The 17,962-nt window shown below is 29.5% G+C and overlaps 3 protein-coding genes across 3 annotated transcripts; 2 read left to right on the top strand and 1 right to left on the bottom strand.

The window, feature by feature from the left end:
* Positions 1 to 283: 283 nt before the first annotated feature.
* Positions 284 to 7,773, top strand: LOC134827852 (innexin shaking-B). Its single transcript, XM_063840704.1, has 10 exons — positions 284 to 605; positions 2,627 to 2,798; positions 3,159 to 3,267; positions 3,330 to 3,371; positions 3,445 to 3,617; positions 5,994 to 6,148; positions 6,299 to 6,363; positions 6,429 to 6,595; positions 6,661 to 6,839; positions 6,906 to 7,773. Exons 1-10 carry the CDS (start codon positions 364 to 366, stop codon positions 7,096 to 7,098), a joined length of 1,497 nt encoding a protein of 498 aa, XP_063696774.1. The 5' UTR covers positions 284 to 363; the 3' UTR covers positions 7,099 to 7,773.
* Positions 7,774 to 10,928: 3,155 nt separating this feature from the next.
* On the bottom strand, positions 10,929 to 15,495 carry LOC134834262 (uncharacterized). The gene is made up of 10 exons (XM_063848856.1): positions 15,374 to 15,495; positions 14,275 to 14,432; positions 14,131 to 14,214; positions 13,930 to 14,067; positions 13,720 to 13,859; positions 13,437 to 13,651; positions 12,158 to 13,367; positions 11,655 to 12,092; positions 11,424 to 11,592; positions 10,929 to 11,357 (listed from the first exon to the last, which is right to left on the bottom strand). The coding sequence occupies exons 2-10, from the start codon at positions 14,422 to 14,424 to the stop codon at positions 11,280 to 11,282; spliced, it is 2,622 nt and encodes an 873-aa protein (XP_063704926.1). The 5' UTR covers positions 14,425 to 14,432; positions 15,374 to 15,495; the 3' UTR covers positions 10,929 to 11,279.
* Positions 15,496 to 16,352: 857 nt separating this feature from the next.
* Positions 16,353 to 17,942, top strand: LOC134826906 (mRNA-decapping enzyme 1B). The gene is made up of 2 exons (XM_063839411.1): positions 16,353 to 16,530; positions 16,602 to 17,942. Exons 1-2 carry the CDS (start codon positions 16,407 to 16,409, stop codon positions 17,630 to 17,632), a joined length of 1,155 nt encoding a protein of 384 aa, XP_063695481.1. The 5' UTR covers positions 16,353 to 16,406; the 3' UTR covers positions 17,633 to 17,942.
* The last annotated feature ends 20 nt before the right edge of the window (positions 17,943 to 17,962 follow it).

Raw genomic sequence — 17,962 nt, 5'->3', positions numbered from 1 at the left:
AACGGTGGTTTAGTCGAATGTAAAAACAAACATGCTGTTTGAAAATCACTGATAAAACATAATGCGTTATTTGTGTGAACTTGCAAAAAGAAAATGACAAAACTTAACATTAAATTGATTAATATAGGTACAAATGTGTTTTCTAGCTTAATTTATAAAATTATAGAGAATTTTTATCAGAAACAATAAAATAATTTAAAATAACATAAAAATTAACTTTTCAAGAAAAGCAGTGATCAAGTTTGCTCAAATTTTAGCTTTATAAAAAATGCACACACAAAAATTTAATAAACGAAAGAATGCATGTGATTTGAAGAAAAAGACATTTAAGTTAGTAAATGGTTGAAGCAGAACACAATATAAATGATTAGCGATTCTGAGCGCCGTAGTAGTTTTAAATCACTTCGAAGCGCTTCGTTGGTCAGTTCTATCTTTGACAGTCCTGCAACCAAAATACACCCGCTTGATCCAACTGCCGATATCGAATTACAGTCGCCAGGTTCTCCCGAAAGACGGAGTATTTATGATTCTACTCAAGTACCTCACGCACATTTAGGACGACCTTTACCTGGCAGAAGTGGAGAAATCAGAAAGCAGCATAGAAGGTAATACTTATATTACGAAAAATTATATTTAATGTATTTGTAATGAATTAATATCGCTATGTTCAACTACTTTAATGCTTTACACCACAAATTTCCTTAAATGTTTTATGTTACTATGTTTTAACTCTGTTAAAGCTCTCTGAATTTATTTCGAACTATTTGTCCCAATTTTTTTCGGAATGGGCTATTGTGTTTTGGATTACGTTTTTAATTTTAAGTAATTTTTGACCGTTTATTATAATTTCATACTTTTATCATTGAGTTATGTATTTGCTTTGAGATTTTCTTAATTATAAATACGTCGATTTTACTTAAAAATATTTTAAGTTAAAAAATTCGTAGCGAAAATGGGACTAAATAATTCAAATTTCAACTAGATACAAAAAAAAATTCAAAAAGTTAGGGTGGCCACAACAGAACAAAAAGTTTATTCTTGCACGCCTGTATAATTTTTTACTATCGTTATCTTTGTTACAAATATCGTTATCTTTGTTAGTATAATGTGAGTTTTGCATTGCTTTTTTAAATAATTAATCTCAGCATCACAAAACTTAATTTATTTTGTCACTTTTTAAATTATATTTAACAAGATGTTTTCATTTACACATAATCTAAATATTTTTCACACCTTACTTTTCAATCACTAATATTTTCTTTATATTAAGAGGTTGTGAAGCTGAAGACTTTTGTCAATATATTTCTACTTTATTACATAAAAACGCGCTGTACAAATCAATTTCGTGATAAAAGAAAAACATACGTTCTAAAATATACTTGTTCAGTATTTTAAAGCTAGGAGGCACTAGTATAAGTAATCATGACTCACTATCACTTATCTGTTTTAGAACAGGATTTTCAAAGATAAACGTCAATTTGGTCTAATAAGAGCAGACAAGCAATTTTTTCTATTACAATCTATGTATTCAGTTTATTATCTTGCTATGTGTTTCATGTAAATCGATAAACGAGTTCGTGCGTAGTCTGTTAGGAAGAGAAATTTTAGATGATTATCGGTGATGTTTGATACATTTTACGCTTTTTGCGTCCTTTCGTCAAAATATCAGGGTAAGGAAGGACGGAAAACAGACAAATTGGATAAGTTCCTTTCAAAATAATGTACATATATGTTAAAATAAAAGATTGCACGTTGGGAGAACTTTGATTTTGATGGTCTATTGGGTTTTACTTATTTTGACCCGAAAGTCATGACATTAAAAAGAACGAACAAATATGATTTTAAATTGCCGAGTATTAGCAATAAAATTTATATTAATATTTTAATTTAATTTAATTAAGGCCGTTCCAAATGAAACTCAATAGCTTTGTCCTAAATTTTTGAAATAAAAATGGGGAGGGGCAAAAAAAATAAAAAATTTTGAAATACTTTTTTTTTCATACGAAATGCCAAATTTTAAAAAAAAGGTTGGTCGTTTATCAATATTATTATTGTTTTGAGTTTTTTACATTGACCATTGTGTATTAAAAATTGTTTTAAAAACATTTTAATTAAAATTGAATAAAATGAATATTATAAAAATAATTGTCAAATTTTTTTTTTTGAAAAAAAAATTTTTTAAAGAAAATTTTATGTCGAAATACGATTTTAAATACAAAAATTACTAAAAATTAAAAAATTTTTTTTTTTTTTGAAAATTTCTTAGAAAATTATAAAAACACACCAAAAATCGGTAGTTTTTGATGAAATTTTTAACTTTTTTTAGTTTTTGATTTTCGAATTTAAAATGGTGCATCGGACAAAACTATTGAGTTTCATTTGGAGCGGCCTAATCAATATTAAAAAAAATTAGAAAAAACCTCATCTTTTAGGCGTCATATAAGTAAAGAAGTCACTCTAGTCTATCCACGTCAAGGTACCCAATGGACCTTAACGAAAATAAATATTTTTGTTTCAAAAATATTAAAAGATATTCCTTAACAGATATTCATAAAATTAGTTTTTATATTTATGTATTTATAAAATATCTTCATCAAATTAAAGGATTTGTAATAATTTTTTATAGGACTGTTAATAGAAAACCAAAATACCATATTTCTGAGCATAACGGAGCCCCATCGTATTTTAGGCGGGCAAATCACTCTACAAATAGAACACCACAATATTCACCATCATCATCAAACAACATGGAATTCTTACGAGGTGTTTATGCGTTTATGCAAGTGAGTAGATCATCGGTGAGTATCAGCTTCTAATTACTAACAATTTTACATAATTAAAAGGTTGGTTTGGACGATTTTATTGGTAAATATTAATATGCCTACGATTTTTTCCACGTTATTATTTCTTTTAATCAACGTTTATACCTATTGATGAAATCATTTATTTTCTTCCTGATTTCTATTGATATACGTTTTTCGCATCATTATATTTATGTTGTTCTTTGTTTTTTTTTTTCTATTGAAATATGTTTGTACTTTCTATTATTAGTTATAATTAGTTTTTGAGATTTCATTTAATTGGACATGTACATCAAAAATTTTTCTAATTAATTTATCTAATTCACAACATTTCCTAATTTTACATAACATTTATAGGTGAATCACGTGAAAATAGACTCAACGATTTTTCGATTACACACCAATGCAACTGTAATACTACTAGTTACTTTTTCTATTGCCGTTACAACAAGACAATATGTAGGAAGTAGGTTTACTTTTCAAAATAATCATGTAATGCAGCTTTAAATTCACCTTGCTATTTTTTAGATCCTATCGATTGTGTACACACGAGAGATATTCCAGAAGATGGTAATTTACTTTCCAAATATAAATGTTTGTATTTGTTATAAAAAATTAATTAATTTTATTATTCTCTTTATAGTGCTCAATACTTACTGCTGGATTCATTCAACTTATACAGTTGTAGATGCATTTATGAAAAAACAAGGTCATGAAGTGCCCTTTCCTGGAGTAGACAATACTCAGGGCAGAGGAGCTGTAAAAATTAAACATACTAAATACTACCAATGGGTTGCATTTACATTATTTTTCCAAGTAAGTAGATTTGTCTCGTTAACAATTAAATGATATTTTAAATAATGGAAGACTTAAGTTTAGTATAAAATTACATAATAATACGTTTTTCTTACAACTTAGTCAATTATGATTTTTTATTACTTTTTTTTCATAAATACTTCAGATACGCCTATAACCTGCATTACGATTGTTTAATATTATATATATTTAAAAAAATGCTAATACCCTACACATCTGTATCTCACAAATTTGTGTTTAATACATCCCAAGTTTTTTTTTAAAAAGTTTTTCTTTCATGTCTAAGCTATATCAAATGGTTTATTTCAGTTTTGTGCTTTGAATTTTTTGTACGTTTAAATTAGGTGGTGGGTCTTCCCTTTGTCACTCAATAAAACCCATAACAAAAAAAAAACAGTAAGGGCTCTTTTCAATGAGTATCATAAATAAATTTGTTAAACAATGATAAATTTCAAACACAAATTTTTTTTTTGGCGTAAATTTCTTTTATAACATAGAGCAATATATTGTTCACTTTTATTCATCCGTTCATTTGGTGTCTTTACTACATTTTATACATGAATATTTTATGAATTTTCATCCGCTCAATGTGTTTTACTGTATAATATGAAAATCCAAAAATACAGCAGTTTCGTTTTTTTTTTTTAAATAAAATTTTCATAGATTTTATATGAGAATAACGCATACGAGTGATGTGAGATATTGTAATAAACCGTTCAAACATTTGAGATAGCCAGTGCTAATTTTGGCGTCGAAACGTGAACAACTGAATAAAATACTCCAAGATTCATTCTTAATTTTCACGTTATGTAGAAGTTTAGTATTAAGTAGAACATAATTTGAAGGTGATTAGTGTAATGAAATTATTGTAAAAATATAAAGAATGATGACACGATAAAAAAACAGAAGAAAAATTAAACAAGCAATATTTTAATTTAGCTTAAAGAGAAAACGTTTTTCATTTAAACTATAAACAAGAATGAGTAAATACATGGAATGTAAAATTCTAAAATTATAAAAAAGAAGAAAATATCGAATCGTTAAGAATATTATAAAGATATATTAGTTACAAGAATTAAGGGGATTCCGAATTAAATAAAATACATTTCATCTACAATTATTATAATAATATTACTATTAAATTTAAAAATAGATCAAGCTAAATTTAAACTATTCTCTACTTCTCGTTCAATATGGTACATAAAAAGTAACATTCAAACCATATGTATATGATTTTGTTGTAAGATACATTTTATTATTCTTCATACTGCACTTAAAATTCGAGAAAACATGGATCAAACTTGGATTTTTCCCTCATAAACAAAAGTATTTTCAGAATATATTTGTTTATTTGCAAGTACACTGAGTGAACTTTAGTTTATTTGAAAAAATATTTATCGCTGAGTTTTTGGAAGTTCATGTTTTCACAAAAATATGCAGTAAAAATGATTTACAATTGTTTGATAATTATTGACTCATATGCCGATTTAGCATGAATCATCATCAACAAAAGGATGAATAATGAACTTTGAAGAAAAAATCGTGAAAGAAAATAAGTAATTCGTTTATCTGAAATTTCAGTTAATACCTAGAAAATAATGAAAAATAAAGTGGCCTTTCAAACAGCAAGTGATAAAGCATTAAAGAATAAAATTGCCTTTCTCCAACATATTATTTACAATACGTAAAATATACATGGAAAAAGTGTAATGCGCTACAGGATATTAAGGCAGTTAAAAATAAAAAAAAACCCATGTGAGCTACTGTTGGAAAAAAATGTTGGATATATTTCGTGGCCTTAAAAACTTAATAAAAGTTAATTATGTTCACATTGATGCTCCAGTTTTTCGTTTGCACTATTCAATAACCGTTATGATCTTAATGTCATTTTCGCTTATTGTTACCACCCGTCAGTATGTAGGCAGTAAGCTATTGGAACTTCCTTTTTTTTTTAATTTATTATTAATTTTGTCATCTTGACTTTCAGACCCCATTGATTGCGTTCATACCAAAGATATTCCAGAAGATGTCTTGTAAATAGGATTATAATTTTTTGTGTATTTGTTAAAAATTTATGAGAACTCATTTTACTTAGAAACACTTATTGCTGGATTCATTCAACGTATGCATTGAAAAGTCTCTTTACCAAAAAATTGGGGAGCGAAGTGCCTTATCCAGGAGTGGGAAATTCTGAAGGCAAACATGCTGACAGAAAAGTATACAAGTATTATCAATGGGTTTGCTTTTGTTTATTTTTTCAGGTAAATGTAATTAAAATTTAAAGTCGTACGCATCAAAAAATATTTTTAAGTCTTCCATTTCTAAGCCAGCATGAGGCATAATATGTTATATTTTCCTAAAAATTTGTGATTTTAGGCAATTTTGTTCTACACACCAAGATGGCTATGGAAATCATGGGAAGGTGGAAAAATACACGCATTAATGATGGATTTAGATATCGGTATTTGCTCTGAAATTGAAAAGAAACAAAAGAAAAAACTTCTTTTAGATTACCTGTGGGAAAACCTAATGTAAGTATTGTTATATTCTTGTTTTATTAAAAAAAACTATTTTTCTCAACAAAAAAAAAAAAAATCGCCCAGATGTGATGCCTTTTAGTTGAATCATTAATAAACAATTCATGAAATGTTTTTGAGAAACTACCAAGTTATTTTTTATAGGTATCACAATTGGTGGGCGTACAGATATTACATTTGTGAAACTTTGTCACTTGTAAATGTCGTGGGTAAGTTTAAAAACACGAATTTTAACTTTGTTATGGTAACAATCATCCGAAAACTTTTTTGACAGGACAAATGTTTCTGATGAACAAATTTTTTGATGGCGAATTTTGGACATTCGGATTCGATGTAATTTCACATATGGAAGCGGATCAAGAGGATCGTATGGATCCTATGATATACATATTTCCTCGAATGACAAAATGTACATTCTACAAATATGGCGTTAGTGGAGAGGTAATTTATAATCAGAGAGAATCAGTAATCAAGAAATTTTTATTAATTTTTTTACATTTTTCTAGGTTGAACGACACGATGCTATTTGTATTCTTCCATTAAATGTAGTTAACGAAAAAATATACATTTTTTTGTGGTTTTGGTTTATTCTTCTTTTCATTCTATCAGCTTTAACACTATTTTATAGAATAATCATTATATTTTCTCCACGCATGAGAGTTTATCTTCTAAGGTTAAGATTTAGGTATATACAAATTTTCGTATCACAAGTCAAATATTACTAATTTCTTTCTTTTATCGTAAAAAACAGATTAGTACGCAGAGATGCAATTGAAATAATTGTCAGAAGGTCAAAAATGGGAGATTGGTTTTTGTTGTATATGTTGGGTGAGAACATCGACAGCATCGTTTTTCGTGATGTAATGCAAGATTTAGCAAATAGATTAACAAGTAACCAACATCATCGTGTTCCTGGCATAAAAGGTGAAATTCAGGATGCATGATATTGGGCCTAATACATATAATAATAATAATTAGCAAATTATTTTATAATAACAATATAATATACCTTTCATCAGTGTTCTGACCAAAATTATGGTTTATCAAAAGAGAAGTGTTGATATTGTGAAAAGTTTAAAATTTTATAATAAAATTACTACTACAAGTCACATTTCATTGATATACTCTTGATATTAGAATGAGAATCGCTCATAAAACTATTGCCTACTGAATTAACTATAGAACAAAAAAAACATTAAACTTAAATGAACATTAACACTTATTAATAACAAATATAGACATATTTAACACTAACAAAAGTGCGGTGAAGACACAAAACACCCGTCCAAGAAAAATAGATATAAAAACTGAATGGATTACCGTTGATTATGTTTTTCTTTTGAAAATTCTCATAATTTCCCAAAAGAGTCAAATCTACCAGCTCCGTATCAATTTTGGGATCGGACTTTAACACTACATCAACACTATAACATAAATACACATCACACACACAAGCCGAATACAAGTAATACTCAAACACCGTTAGTCTCTTTTAATAAATAATTAGAATATTATAAAATAACAGTCTTAAACCCCGATTAAACTGCATAAAACGTACAGATCTTAATAATACTCACTACAATATATATCATAAAATTTAACCGATTTTATAATTTATATATCACTGTATACTCTAATATAATAATTAGAAAACAAATATTGTAGGCATTTAAAAGGTGATCTCAATTTTTATTGATCTGCAAAAACAATAGAAATATAACTTAATACTCTAAAGTTAAATTACTGAAATGATATTATAGGTTTGATACCAATTAAGCAATATTTACTGTAACTATCATGTAAGTCGAAACCTTCCCCTTCATTTCCAAATATTATAATTAAAACTATGTACTTATTCAATTATTCTCGCAAATATTGTATATCTCAGTTCATCAATACATACTTATTAAAAGGTTCAATTAATATACTGTTATTAACTATATACAAATAAAAATATTACATAAAAGTAGAATTAAAAAAAAAAAAACAAAACAAAAAAAGAATAAAAAGTTATGATAATAAAAAATGACTTAAGATTTATGTAAATCATTAAGTTAAACTTAAAGTCTAACAATGAAATTTTAAATTTCAACTGACAATTGTGTAAATTTCAAAAATGCATTGCTTTTATTTAAAAAAGTAATAACTCCAGTGTGAAAACATGTAGATATCTTTTACTTGAAGATGATAAATAATTTAAAAATAAAAAAAATAGTATAAAAATGCAACACAATTGATTCATATGTTGTGTTTAGAATATTTTTAACGAAATCAACAAATTATCACATTTGAATTTGTTAACCAAAAATAATTTTTTAACATAAACGCCAAACAACGATTTATGTATTTACATGTACGTACTTTAATTTATGTTTTATATTATGTTCAAAAATTATTATAAGCAAAATTAACAAGTACGTGTGTGTAAACATTAAAAATGCATATTTTGAGCACAACATACTGATTCAACAACATTATGTTTTTCGCTTTTATAATCATAATAATAATTTTATAAGCAAAATAAACTGCCAAATTATAATTGAAAAAGAAAATAAAATACTGTATTTTAGAAAATTTAAAGTGTTAAAGTTAATGAGTAGCAGATTTTAGTAAAGTTATTCTAAATAATTAATTATTAAATAATGGATTTTCCATAAAAACGTTAAATTACATGGAAAGAAATGCCTAAATAATATATATATATATATATTACTATTATAAACAAATCGAAATTAGCGATACCCCATTTTAGTCTCAATATTTCTTATAAATAACTGGAGCGTTTTTCGTCTCCATCTCAAACTATTATGACAAAAATACTATTAATTAATTATATTAGTCGTTATTATTATTGTTAGAAAATATTTTCATAATATTTTTACAAAACGGTATCGTGTAAAGTATTAAATTTAACATAGTAGCTAAAATATCGATTGTTGCTCATAGTGTTTTGTTAAAAATTTGTTTAAGAATTTATTGAAACAATTGAATTAAATTCTATAATTGCTTTAGACACTAATTAAGTAGAACACTTGTTATTTATAAAAATATACCTAAATTATTATCCTTTGAAAAATGACAGTTAGCTTCAAAAGTACAAAGAAGCTATACGCCATTCACGCAATAAGGAAATGTATCAATATTTCTCCATAACTAAAGTGCTTTTGTCTTCCACATATTATACGTACAAAAATTACGTCAATCTTAAAAGTCATTAAAACGTACAGTCCTTACATATATTATAAATATAAATAAATTTGTGCCAACATTTATTTTTACCATTTACTAAAATGATTTTAATTTCTCATAAATATTAGATAAATGTATTGTACCTATATTTTAAAAACTTCAATTTCATTCAATTTACTGAAAAAAAAGCATTTTCAAAAAAAAAAAGGCGAGGTACCAAACTAAATATCAATTGCAATTTATACAGCGTAACACTGCCTATATCCTCAAATACATATTAAAAATGGACTGAGATAGTGATAATTTTTGACGTATAATATCAAGACAAGCTCTACACATACACATATTTGATTAAAAATACATTTAAAATTAACAAATGGGATATCTGGTTCATTTTTTTTTTAATTTTTTAAAAATGTATATTAGGTGTGTTTATAAAAAATGCTTAGAATTATGACTTTTCTCCGTCGAAGTTGAAAAGAGGTACACAAAGATTTTTTTATTAAAAATAAATATACTGATTTGGTGATCGTAAAACGTTAAAAATAACGTTTTTATTTTATTATATTAAATTTATATTATTTTTGTTTGAATAAGTATAAAAAAAGCATAATGAATGATTTTTCAAATGTATATATTTTCGGGGCATCTCAGAAGTTAAGAATTAATTTTGATAATATAAAAAGTCAGTTAACACAATTTTTAAGATTGATTCTGGTTCAATTTTGTTGGTATCTAGGTTGAACTTCTAAGATTTTTTTGACAATCCTAATATATGTGCACTACATTGTGAGAAAAGATAACAAAATTAACATTTTTTATTTTTTAAAATCGAGAGATAAGATCGTTAAAAATAATTGATTATCATTAATGTTATCTCAATTTTGCTTATTTTGTACAATTACACCAAGTATCTTTATGATTTAAATTTGAATGGATATCCTATTTATATGTTAGCACCCCAAACAAGGAAAAATAAATCAATTCAATTTTTGTACATATATATACATATATATATACATAAAAAATATTGAATCAAACTTAACATGACCAATGAATAAATAACACCAATAAGTGCTTACTTAAAGAAGGATTCAATACAATAATAGAAACATTTCTATGTAATTTTATTCTTTTAGAATAATAATACTGCCTTAATCAACAGTTCTAAGTATTTTGATAGTTCAAGACACAAACACGTACACACACATGAACACAACACACATTAACACTGCATAAAAATTCACATAACGCTTTCAAGAGACCAGGTTACATTAAGTACGACGAAAATTATTACATAATATAGTCTAAAGACTTTCTTTCATTTACTCTGTCAATAATAAAATAGTAATAATTATAATACTGATAAAGTAATAATAAAATAAACAATACAATATAATAAAAATTCATATCGCAAACAAGTGTAAAATTTTGCATTAATAAAAAAAAGTTAAAAAAAAAAATAAATAAGTCTCATTCAATTTTCAAAGATCGCTGAATGGAGGTAAAATAAAAAAAAATTCTTTTAAATTATAAGATTATATTTATTAGCTCATCTGTAAATATATGTATAAGTGAAGGCTTGTAAGTGATGATTGAACAAAACTAATTGTTAGATAAAGTAAAATTTAGTATTCATACATATTTTCATACATGTAAAGCTTTTAGTATTCACTTGAAAAATATTTTAAGCAACTGTTAATCACAAAATTATAAAAATCAATCTAAATATTATTTTAATTCTTAGAATGCTGATAATATATGTACTAAGTAGTTTTGTTATTTGTGTTAATTAGATTAATACTTTTCTTTTTAAAATTGTTAGTACGGTCTCAAATAGTTGGCACGAGTATCTTCAATATCAGTCAAATTGTACATTTTACTGTTAAACAACAAAAACTGCAAATGTCCAATTCAAGTGACTATTCTATTGGAACTACCATTTTTGATCACTGTCCTCGGAATAATACTTTGCAATTCGAGCTTCCGATCGCTGTTCAATAACACGGCTTACCTTAAAAGCCAAAAAAAATATATATCATTAAAAATTTAAACAAAAAAAAAAAACAAACTAATTTACCATCGCTCGACGTCTACCACGTGGACTACTTTCTGGAGAAGAATGATCATGTTCTATTGTGTCTGGAGCAATCCAACGTTCTGTAAATTCACTGGCTGATCTCGCAAGACTAGGTTGACTCAATGAGCGTTGGATTGAATGTTTATCGTAGTCTTCTTCGTAGTAACGGCTATAAATAAATAGTATTTATTTTGTTTATTTAAATTTTTATTTTTTTTTTTTTTGATTTACCTTGGATATAAAGAGCTCACTTCAGATCCGTTATCAATGGTGTCAGGACGACGTCCAAAATCAACCGTTACTTCAGACATGGATCGCATGTCAATATTATCGGAGCGATATGACGAACGAGAAGTGTGCCGAGACCTATTAGAGCTTTGATAGGCTGGATTTTGATGTTGAACAACAATGTCATTTGTAATGGTCCGAACGGAGCTTCCATCACTGTCATACTCATATAGAGTTGGCAGCGAGCTTCTGCGGGATCTAGTATCCCAAATTTCTCGTTTTGCCTTACGTTTTTGGGAACGAAGTTCCACATCATTATCTGGAGGAGCCAATATACGAATAATGACATCCCACGAATCTGGCTCGAACAATTTTTCGTAACGTACATCTTGACGTATTTTCTCAAAGTCTTCTCGAACGGAAGCATGAAGTAGCATTGTCCTGTGAAATAGAAAAAAATAAAGAAAATCAAAAAAATTTTATAATTACGTTTCTGTAGATATTACCTTAAGGTCGATTCCGTAGTGATTATATCACGCCATTTCGTTTTGTCTTCATAGCTCAATTGACGTTGCAAATGCATTGCAGATGCCGTTGAGGAATATTGAGATGAAGTTTCTTCGGAATCAGATACCTGACTACCATCTTGAAGAACTCGAATTAAGACATTCCAGTTCTTCACAGATTTGTCCTCCGGAGGAATCTCAATCGGCTTCAGATTTCCCACCAATTCTGGACTGGTCAAGCCCAATCCACTTTCTGAAATAAAGTTCTTCGGGGGCAGAACTTGATTAGCTCGTTCAAACCGCGGTGTAACGAGACCCGATGAACTAGATACATCTGAAAAGTCTTCCCACTGAGGACCGTTGTTAGGATAATTGCGAATAGTTACGTCCCACTTAGATTCTGGTTTCATCTTATATTCAGTAACCTTTCTCTTGTGTATCTCATCTTCGAATTGAGTGCTCTTCTCTGTTATGGTTTTCAAAAATACATCATCAACAATGTGTTGAGTAGTTTCTGGTTTCTTTACAACACTTATTGGCGGCTCTACATCAATATCCACAGTATCAACGTACTCACTCATTGTATGAGTTGTTACTTGTGGAGCCATATTAAGAACATTTCGATGTCCAACACGGTCCGCAAAGTCTTTTGACCAATCGTCTCTTACGTATTCCTGTTGTGTTCTCACAAGTTTTTGGATTTCTGGTGGAACATATTTTGGAATCGGATGTATTTCCGGTGTATAAGTGAATTGTGTGTGAGAGATTTCTTTTGGTAGAGAATCTACGGTCACAATGCTTTCACGATCTTCATGAGACTCCATGATTGTCGACAAATTATTTCTTTCCATTCGCGGCGTATCTATGCTTTCGGTATCAGACGAAGGAACAGACGAGATCAATGAAGCAGGTGGGGTACGCTTAACATTAACTTGCACATTGAATTTAGGTGAACCTTCTCTAACCCCGATGGCCATAATTTCATGTTGTGTTTGAGCATACTGTTCACTGCATACACTGGAAAGTTCCTGGACAAATGCATGATTTTCGAAGCTTCCAGCCGAGCTAGCATCTGAGTGAGACTCACTGGGATAATCAGAGGGAATGGTATCCGAAATAAGGGGACCTTCGCTGCCGGATGAACTAAGTACGGCCATAAGAGGTGGTTGCGCTCTTGGAATCTTGACTCCTTCGAAAGCAGATATGTTACCTGCAATTGATAATGGAAATTTTTGGTCGTTTCGTTGCTTTTATGAAATTGATTTATAATTTTTATTACCTAAACTGCTACCACTAAGTTTGGTTATTTCCGATCCGGTGCCAACAGAGACAGGTAAACGACGCACAATAATTGGTCGTCTTCGAAGACAATAATAGGAAACGCCGAGACCAAGTAATAACAAAGTAAGGAACATGATTGCACATATAATGAATAGAATTTGGATGCCCTTTAGTGGAGGTTCCAATACCGAAGCGGTTTGCAACGGCGTTAAACTGAAAAAAAAAATAAAAAAAAAATAAATAAATAAAAATTAAAAGCAACATAAATAAAAACTTCATACATTGGTGCAGGTAGCCCTGCAGGAGGTGGTGCTATTGGAGGAGGATAACGACAAACAATCGTAATTATTTCATCTCCATCCATTTCCAGTCCCGGGTGGAAACGCACCACAATATTATTCGAAAAAACTCTTTGTGGTTCCTGTGAAAATGTTAACATTATAAGCTTAATGTACTCTTTAATTTTTTAGTAAAATTTTTTATAATAATACTTGTCTTGTTCCACATCCTTTCAGTGGTAGTTCAATTCGATAAGATAAATCGCCTTTTCCTATTATTTGACAAGCGCTATTTCTATCAAAATCAGCATAAGCTATTCCGTAGAATTTTTCGTTAAACTTTAAGTCAACCTAGAGAACAACAAGTAAAAAAGTTTTAAAGATATCAATTTAATTACATGAAAAATTACATACCTGCATTGAACCAGCACCACAATTCAGCGCAGCCTTTGTGCGATTGAGGAATATAATAGGACTTATATCATCCAACTTTGTAACCTAATATACGAAATTACACAATTTATAACACTTGAAAAATTTTTTTAAATCTTCTACAACCTTTCCATCTAGCGTTGCTTCTTCGGGTAAGCCACTATTTGAATATTCGATACTATTCGCCTGCGATGCATAGTTTGATTGGGCATAAGAGTTTTTTAAGCTCAAAATAAATGCCAGATAGGCAGTGATGAAAATTTTTAAATGAAACATCTTACTGACTATGAAAAGAACAAAAAAAAAGAAAGAAATCAAAGAAATGTTTACGTATATAACTAGACAGTAAAGTAGGTAACGTATATATGAATAAAAAAATTATTATATTTCAAGTCATTTCCTTGGGAAATGGAACTCTATTCAATTGTGTTTTTTATTTATTTAGTGCAAGAGCCAATTTATAACCAACATCATAATAGACAAGGGAATGAATTATTTTAAAGGAGAGAGCTTTTCCAGGAATTTTAAGAAAATCCATAAAATATTCGATTCATCAGCATTTCCATGAAGCTCACGTAAGTTTGTATTCTGTATGTTGTCATCGCCCTGAATAAAAATATTATTTTTGTATGGCATCGATGTGTGGGCTTTACTTTATGTAACCACTAACACGAACATTTTATTTGTGTATTTCAACAGTTATTTTGCAAAGACTTTGGCTATTTCAAATTCATCTTTCATTTTTAGCAGCATACTGTAGTATTTATTACTCTGTAGTAGTGTAGGAAGTTGTTCAGTATTCGTTAAGTGGGAATTCTGCAAAATAACTTTAACTTTAATTGAAATGGCTGCTTTACTAACACACATACAAAAACAATATGATGAAAGGTGAACCAAACTGGTTTTACGACCCACAAGTATGTTCGTTCTTTTTGATTATTTAAATAAATTGCTTTTGGTTGCACTCGAATTTAATGTTAAAGCACTCAAAAAATGTTCTTTTATTCAGCAATCCATTGCTTTTTTATTATTTTGTGAAAAAACTTTAACAAACATTCATTCTGAAAAAATGCATATATATCTTATTCAATCAGCAGTTTAATTGGATCCATTTTACTTTAATTATGAACATATTAAACAATTAAATAATATTAATCACTGTTTTTTAGTAATTTTTTATTCATTGGTATTATAACAATAGCTTCTGGCACTAAATCGTTTTTACCTTCATAAAAATGTGTACACTAGCTACAATATGTGTGGTATTATGAACTTGTTCATGTGTAGGTTTCGTTGAAAAGGCAGTTTAAAGCTCTAACTTTAGTTTGAGTATCCGATCGTTTCGAGTATCGCGAATTCACTGACGAACTTGTTGAATAAAACGCGGTGTTATGGCTCGTATTTTGTATTCCACCTACTTGAGTCACCAATACTGTATGAAAAGGTAGCTCATCTAAGTCTTGGATTGTGTCTATAAATATGTGTGTATTTATATGTAGCTACATAATAATTTTTAACACGCAAAAGAGCTTCGAATAATAATATAATAGATGTCAATGCTTCTTTGGTGCAGTAAGCGGGAAACCTTCCAATTACCTATTGGATTATTAGCTTGAAAAAAATTATGTATAAGTAGCATAGTTTTGAGTAAAGTTTAACGACTTTTTTTATTATGAAAAATCTGATGTCCATGTGATTGGACGCACAGTTTTTGACCCCCAACCTCCCTATAATTGGAAACCGTCCCCCTCCTGATTTACGACGTACTTTTTAGTAAATTACCCCCCTTTTTCAAGAAAAATTGTTAAAAATTTACTCAAATTTATATGGATATTTGTGAAAAATTTTACATGTTTAATCAGTAAGTTAAAAAACAGACCAAAAAAGTTTAAAGCGCTTTCATATTACTGACAAATTACAACAAAAAATCTTAACTTTTAAGAATTCATACGACGTCGTATTTTCTTCCTTTTTACCACCCTCCCCTACGTCGAAATCCATAGGAAATTCATGAACCACCCCACCCCCCCCTCAAACTTCCGACACTGTGAATGGATGGCGCCCTACGGTTTCAAAGGGTCCCGTTCATGCGAGACGAATAAAAATAATAAATTGCAGATGGCGCTCACTGGAAGTTATCATTTCCATTCGACTCGAAACTTCCTGAATTAGCATCTGTGGCAAATTCACATTGGTGACACAACGAAATCTATTGATATCCAGGACTGTTTAAATAACTTAAATAACAATTAAAAAAGATGGCAAAGGAAACAGAGACTCGCATGAATATCGTGGCGATAAACCGCGTCGATCCGTATGTCAAGAATATTGTAGATAGCTCGGCACATGTGGCTTTTTACACATTTAATGCGGATACAAGTGGTGAGGAGCTGCCTCCAATACCTCCAATGGAAGCATCATTTTTTACCTTCGTTCTTTTATTTGTATTACAGAATGGGAAAAGACCGACATTGAAGGAGCCCTTTTCATCTACAGTCGAAACGCAGAGCCATTTCACAGCATTTTTATAAACAATCGGTTAAATACAAATTCCTTGGTGGAACCGATTACTGGACAAATTGACTTGCAGTCACAACCACCATTTTTATTGTATCGAAATGAGCGATCCAAAATTCGCGGCTTTTGGTTTTACAACAGTAACGAATGTGATCGCATCGGTGATTTGCTGAAACGATTGATAAAGGACTGCAAAAAAACCAACAATGCAGTGCCACACGCTGATGTTGGCGATGCAAAGATTCGATCACTTATGCAACAACTTAAGAACACCAACAATAACATTAACATCTTATCTATGTTGAGCAAAGCACAAGATGATTTCAACAAAGGTGCGTCGACGGCAAGCCCGAATCCCAAACAGAAAGACTCTGCCACAATTGCTTCTCATTCCGGCATAAATAACCCAAGTGTAATGAGCTTTTTTGCGGCAATTCCTAATGACGTCTCTTCAATGCAACCCATGAAGTCCAATGGAGCGCCTCCTTTGCATACTGTCGACGAAATTGAAAAGAAACAACGAGGAAGCACACCGTCACACGAAATGAGCGGTAAAATTTCGCCGCAAAACAATGGCCTAAGAGTGCAGAAAAAGCCAAGTACTCCCGATGCTGAGCTAGGAACCTCGCCCATAGTTTCGTTCTTCAATTCAGTATCACTGGGACAGCATAACATGGCAAACAACAAGAACAAACCGCTGGTCAATGCAATGAATGTGAGTGACATAGAACAGCAACAGCAATTATCAAACTCACAGATTTTGGGAAATGGTGGAAGACCGACCTTAATTCCACCCACAATGTTTCAGTCAAAGACACAAACTTACGGAAACGACTCAAAGATCGAAAACACTTCGGAACTTAAACTCTTAACCAAGGATCAGATGTTACGTGCACTTGACTACCTTATTAAAAATGACACAGAGTTCGTTGACAAGCTCTACGACGCATATTTAAAGTCAATGTAATAATAATTATATGTAACTACTACTTAGTAACGAAGGATAACAGCTTCTTGTCGTGCAAAATGATATTACACAAAATTTGAAAAGCGTGATACTTTTGAACTTAATCGTCTATTTCAAACTAAAATCCGTAAATACATTAGTAAATGTGCTTTTTCACGTTTCTTTTGTTTGCTTCATTACTTACAAATTAAATATGTATCAATAGCTCAAAATCAAACAATATAGTGTTAAATCTGAAAAATTGTATATTTAGCATCAAGATATTATTTCAAATTAGTACATTGGCTGTTATTCATCTGAGTTATTTTATTTTTTCCATGTTCTCTTATA

The sequence above is a fragment of the Culicoides brevitarsis genome, chromosome 1 (genome assembly GCF_036172545.1).
Source record: "Culicoides brevitarsis isolate CSIRO-B50_1 chromosome 1, AGI_CSIRO_Cbre_v1, whole genome shotgun sequence".
Taxonomy (NCBI): Eukaryota; Metazoa; Arthropoda; class Insecta; order Diptera; family Ceratopogonidae; genus Culicoides; species Culicoides brevitarsis.
This window is presented reverse-complemented; position numbering and strand designations above follow the sequence as displayed.

What these genes read in the sequence shown, in the direction of transcription:
- LOC134827852 (XM_063840704.1), top strand. Translation starts at nt 364, where the DNA reads ATGATTAGCGATTCTGAGCGCCGTAGTAGTTTTAAATCACTTCGAAGC. An exon ending in TACCTGTGGGAAAACCTAAT is followed by an intron (nt 6,149 to 6,298) that starts GTAAGTATTGTT and finishes TATTTTTTATAG; the next exon opens with GTATCACAATTGGTGGGCGT. An exon ending in CTTCTAAGGTTAAGATTTAG is followed by an intron (nt 6,840 to 6,905) that starts GTATATACAAAT and finishes CGTAAAAAACAG; the next exon opens with ATTAGTACGCAGAGATGCAA.
- LOC134834262 (XM_063848856.1), bottom strand. Translation starts at nt 14,424, where the DNA reads ATGTTTCATTTAAAAATTTTCATCACTGCCTATCTGGCATTTATTTTG. An exon ending in GCAGGGCTACCTGCACCAAT is followed by an intron (nt 13,652 to 13,719) that starts GTATGAAGTTTT and finishes TTTTTTTTTCAG; the next exon opens with TTTAACGCCGTTGCAAACCG. An exon ending in GTGGTAGACGTCGAGCGATG is followed by an intron (nt 11,358 to 11,423) that starts GTAAATTAGTTT and finishes TTGGCTTTTAAG; the next exon opens with GTAAGCCGTGTTATTGAACA.
- LOC134826906 (XM_063839411.1), top strand. Translation starts at nt 16,407, where the DNA reads ATGGCAAAGGAAACAGAGACTCGCATGAATATCGTGGCGATAAACCGC. An exon ending in ATTTAATGCGGATACAAGTG is followed by an intron (nt 16,531 to 16,601) that starts GTGAGGAGCTGC and finishes TTTGTATTACAG; the next exon opens with AATGGGAAAAGACCGACATT.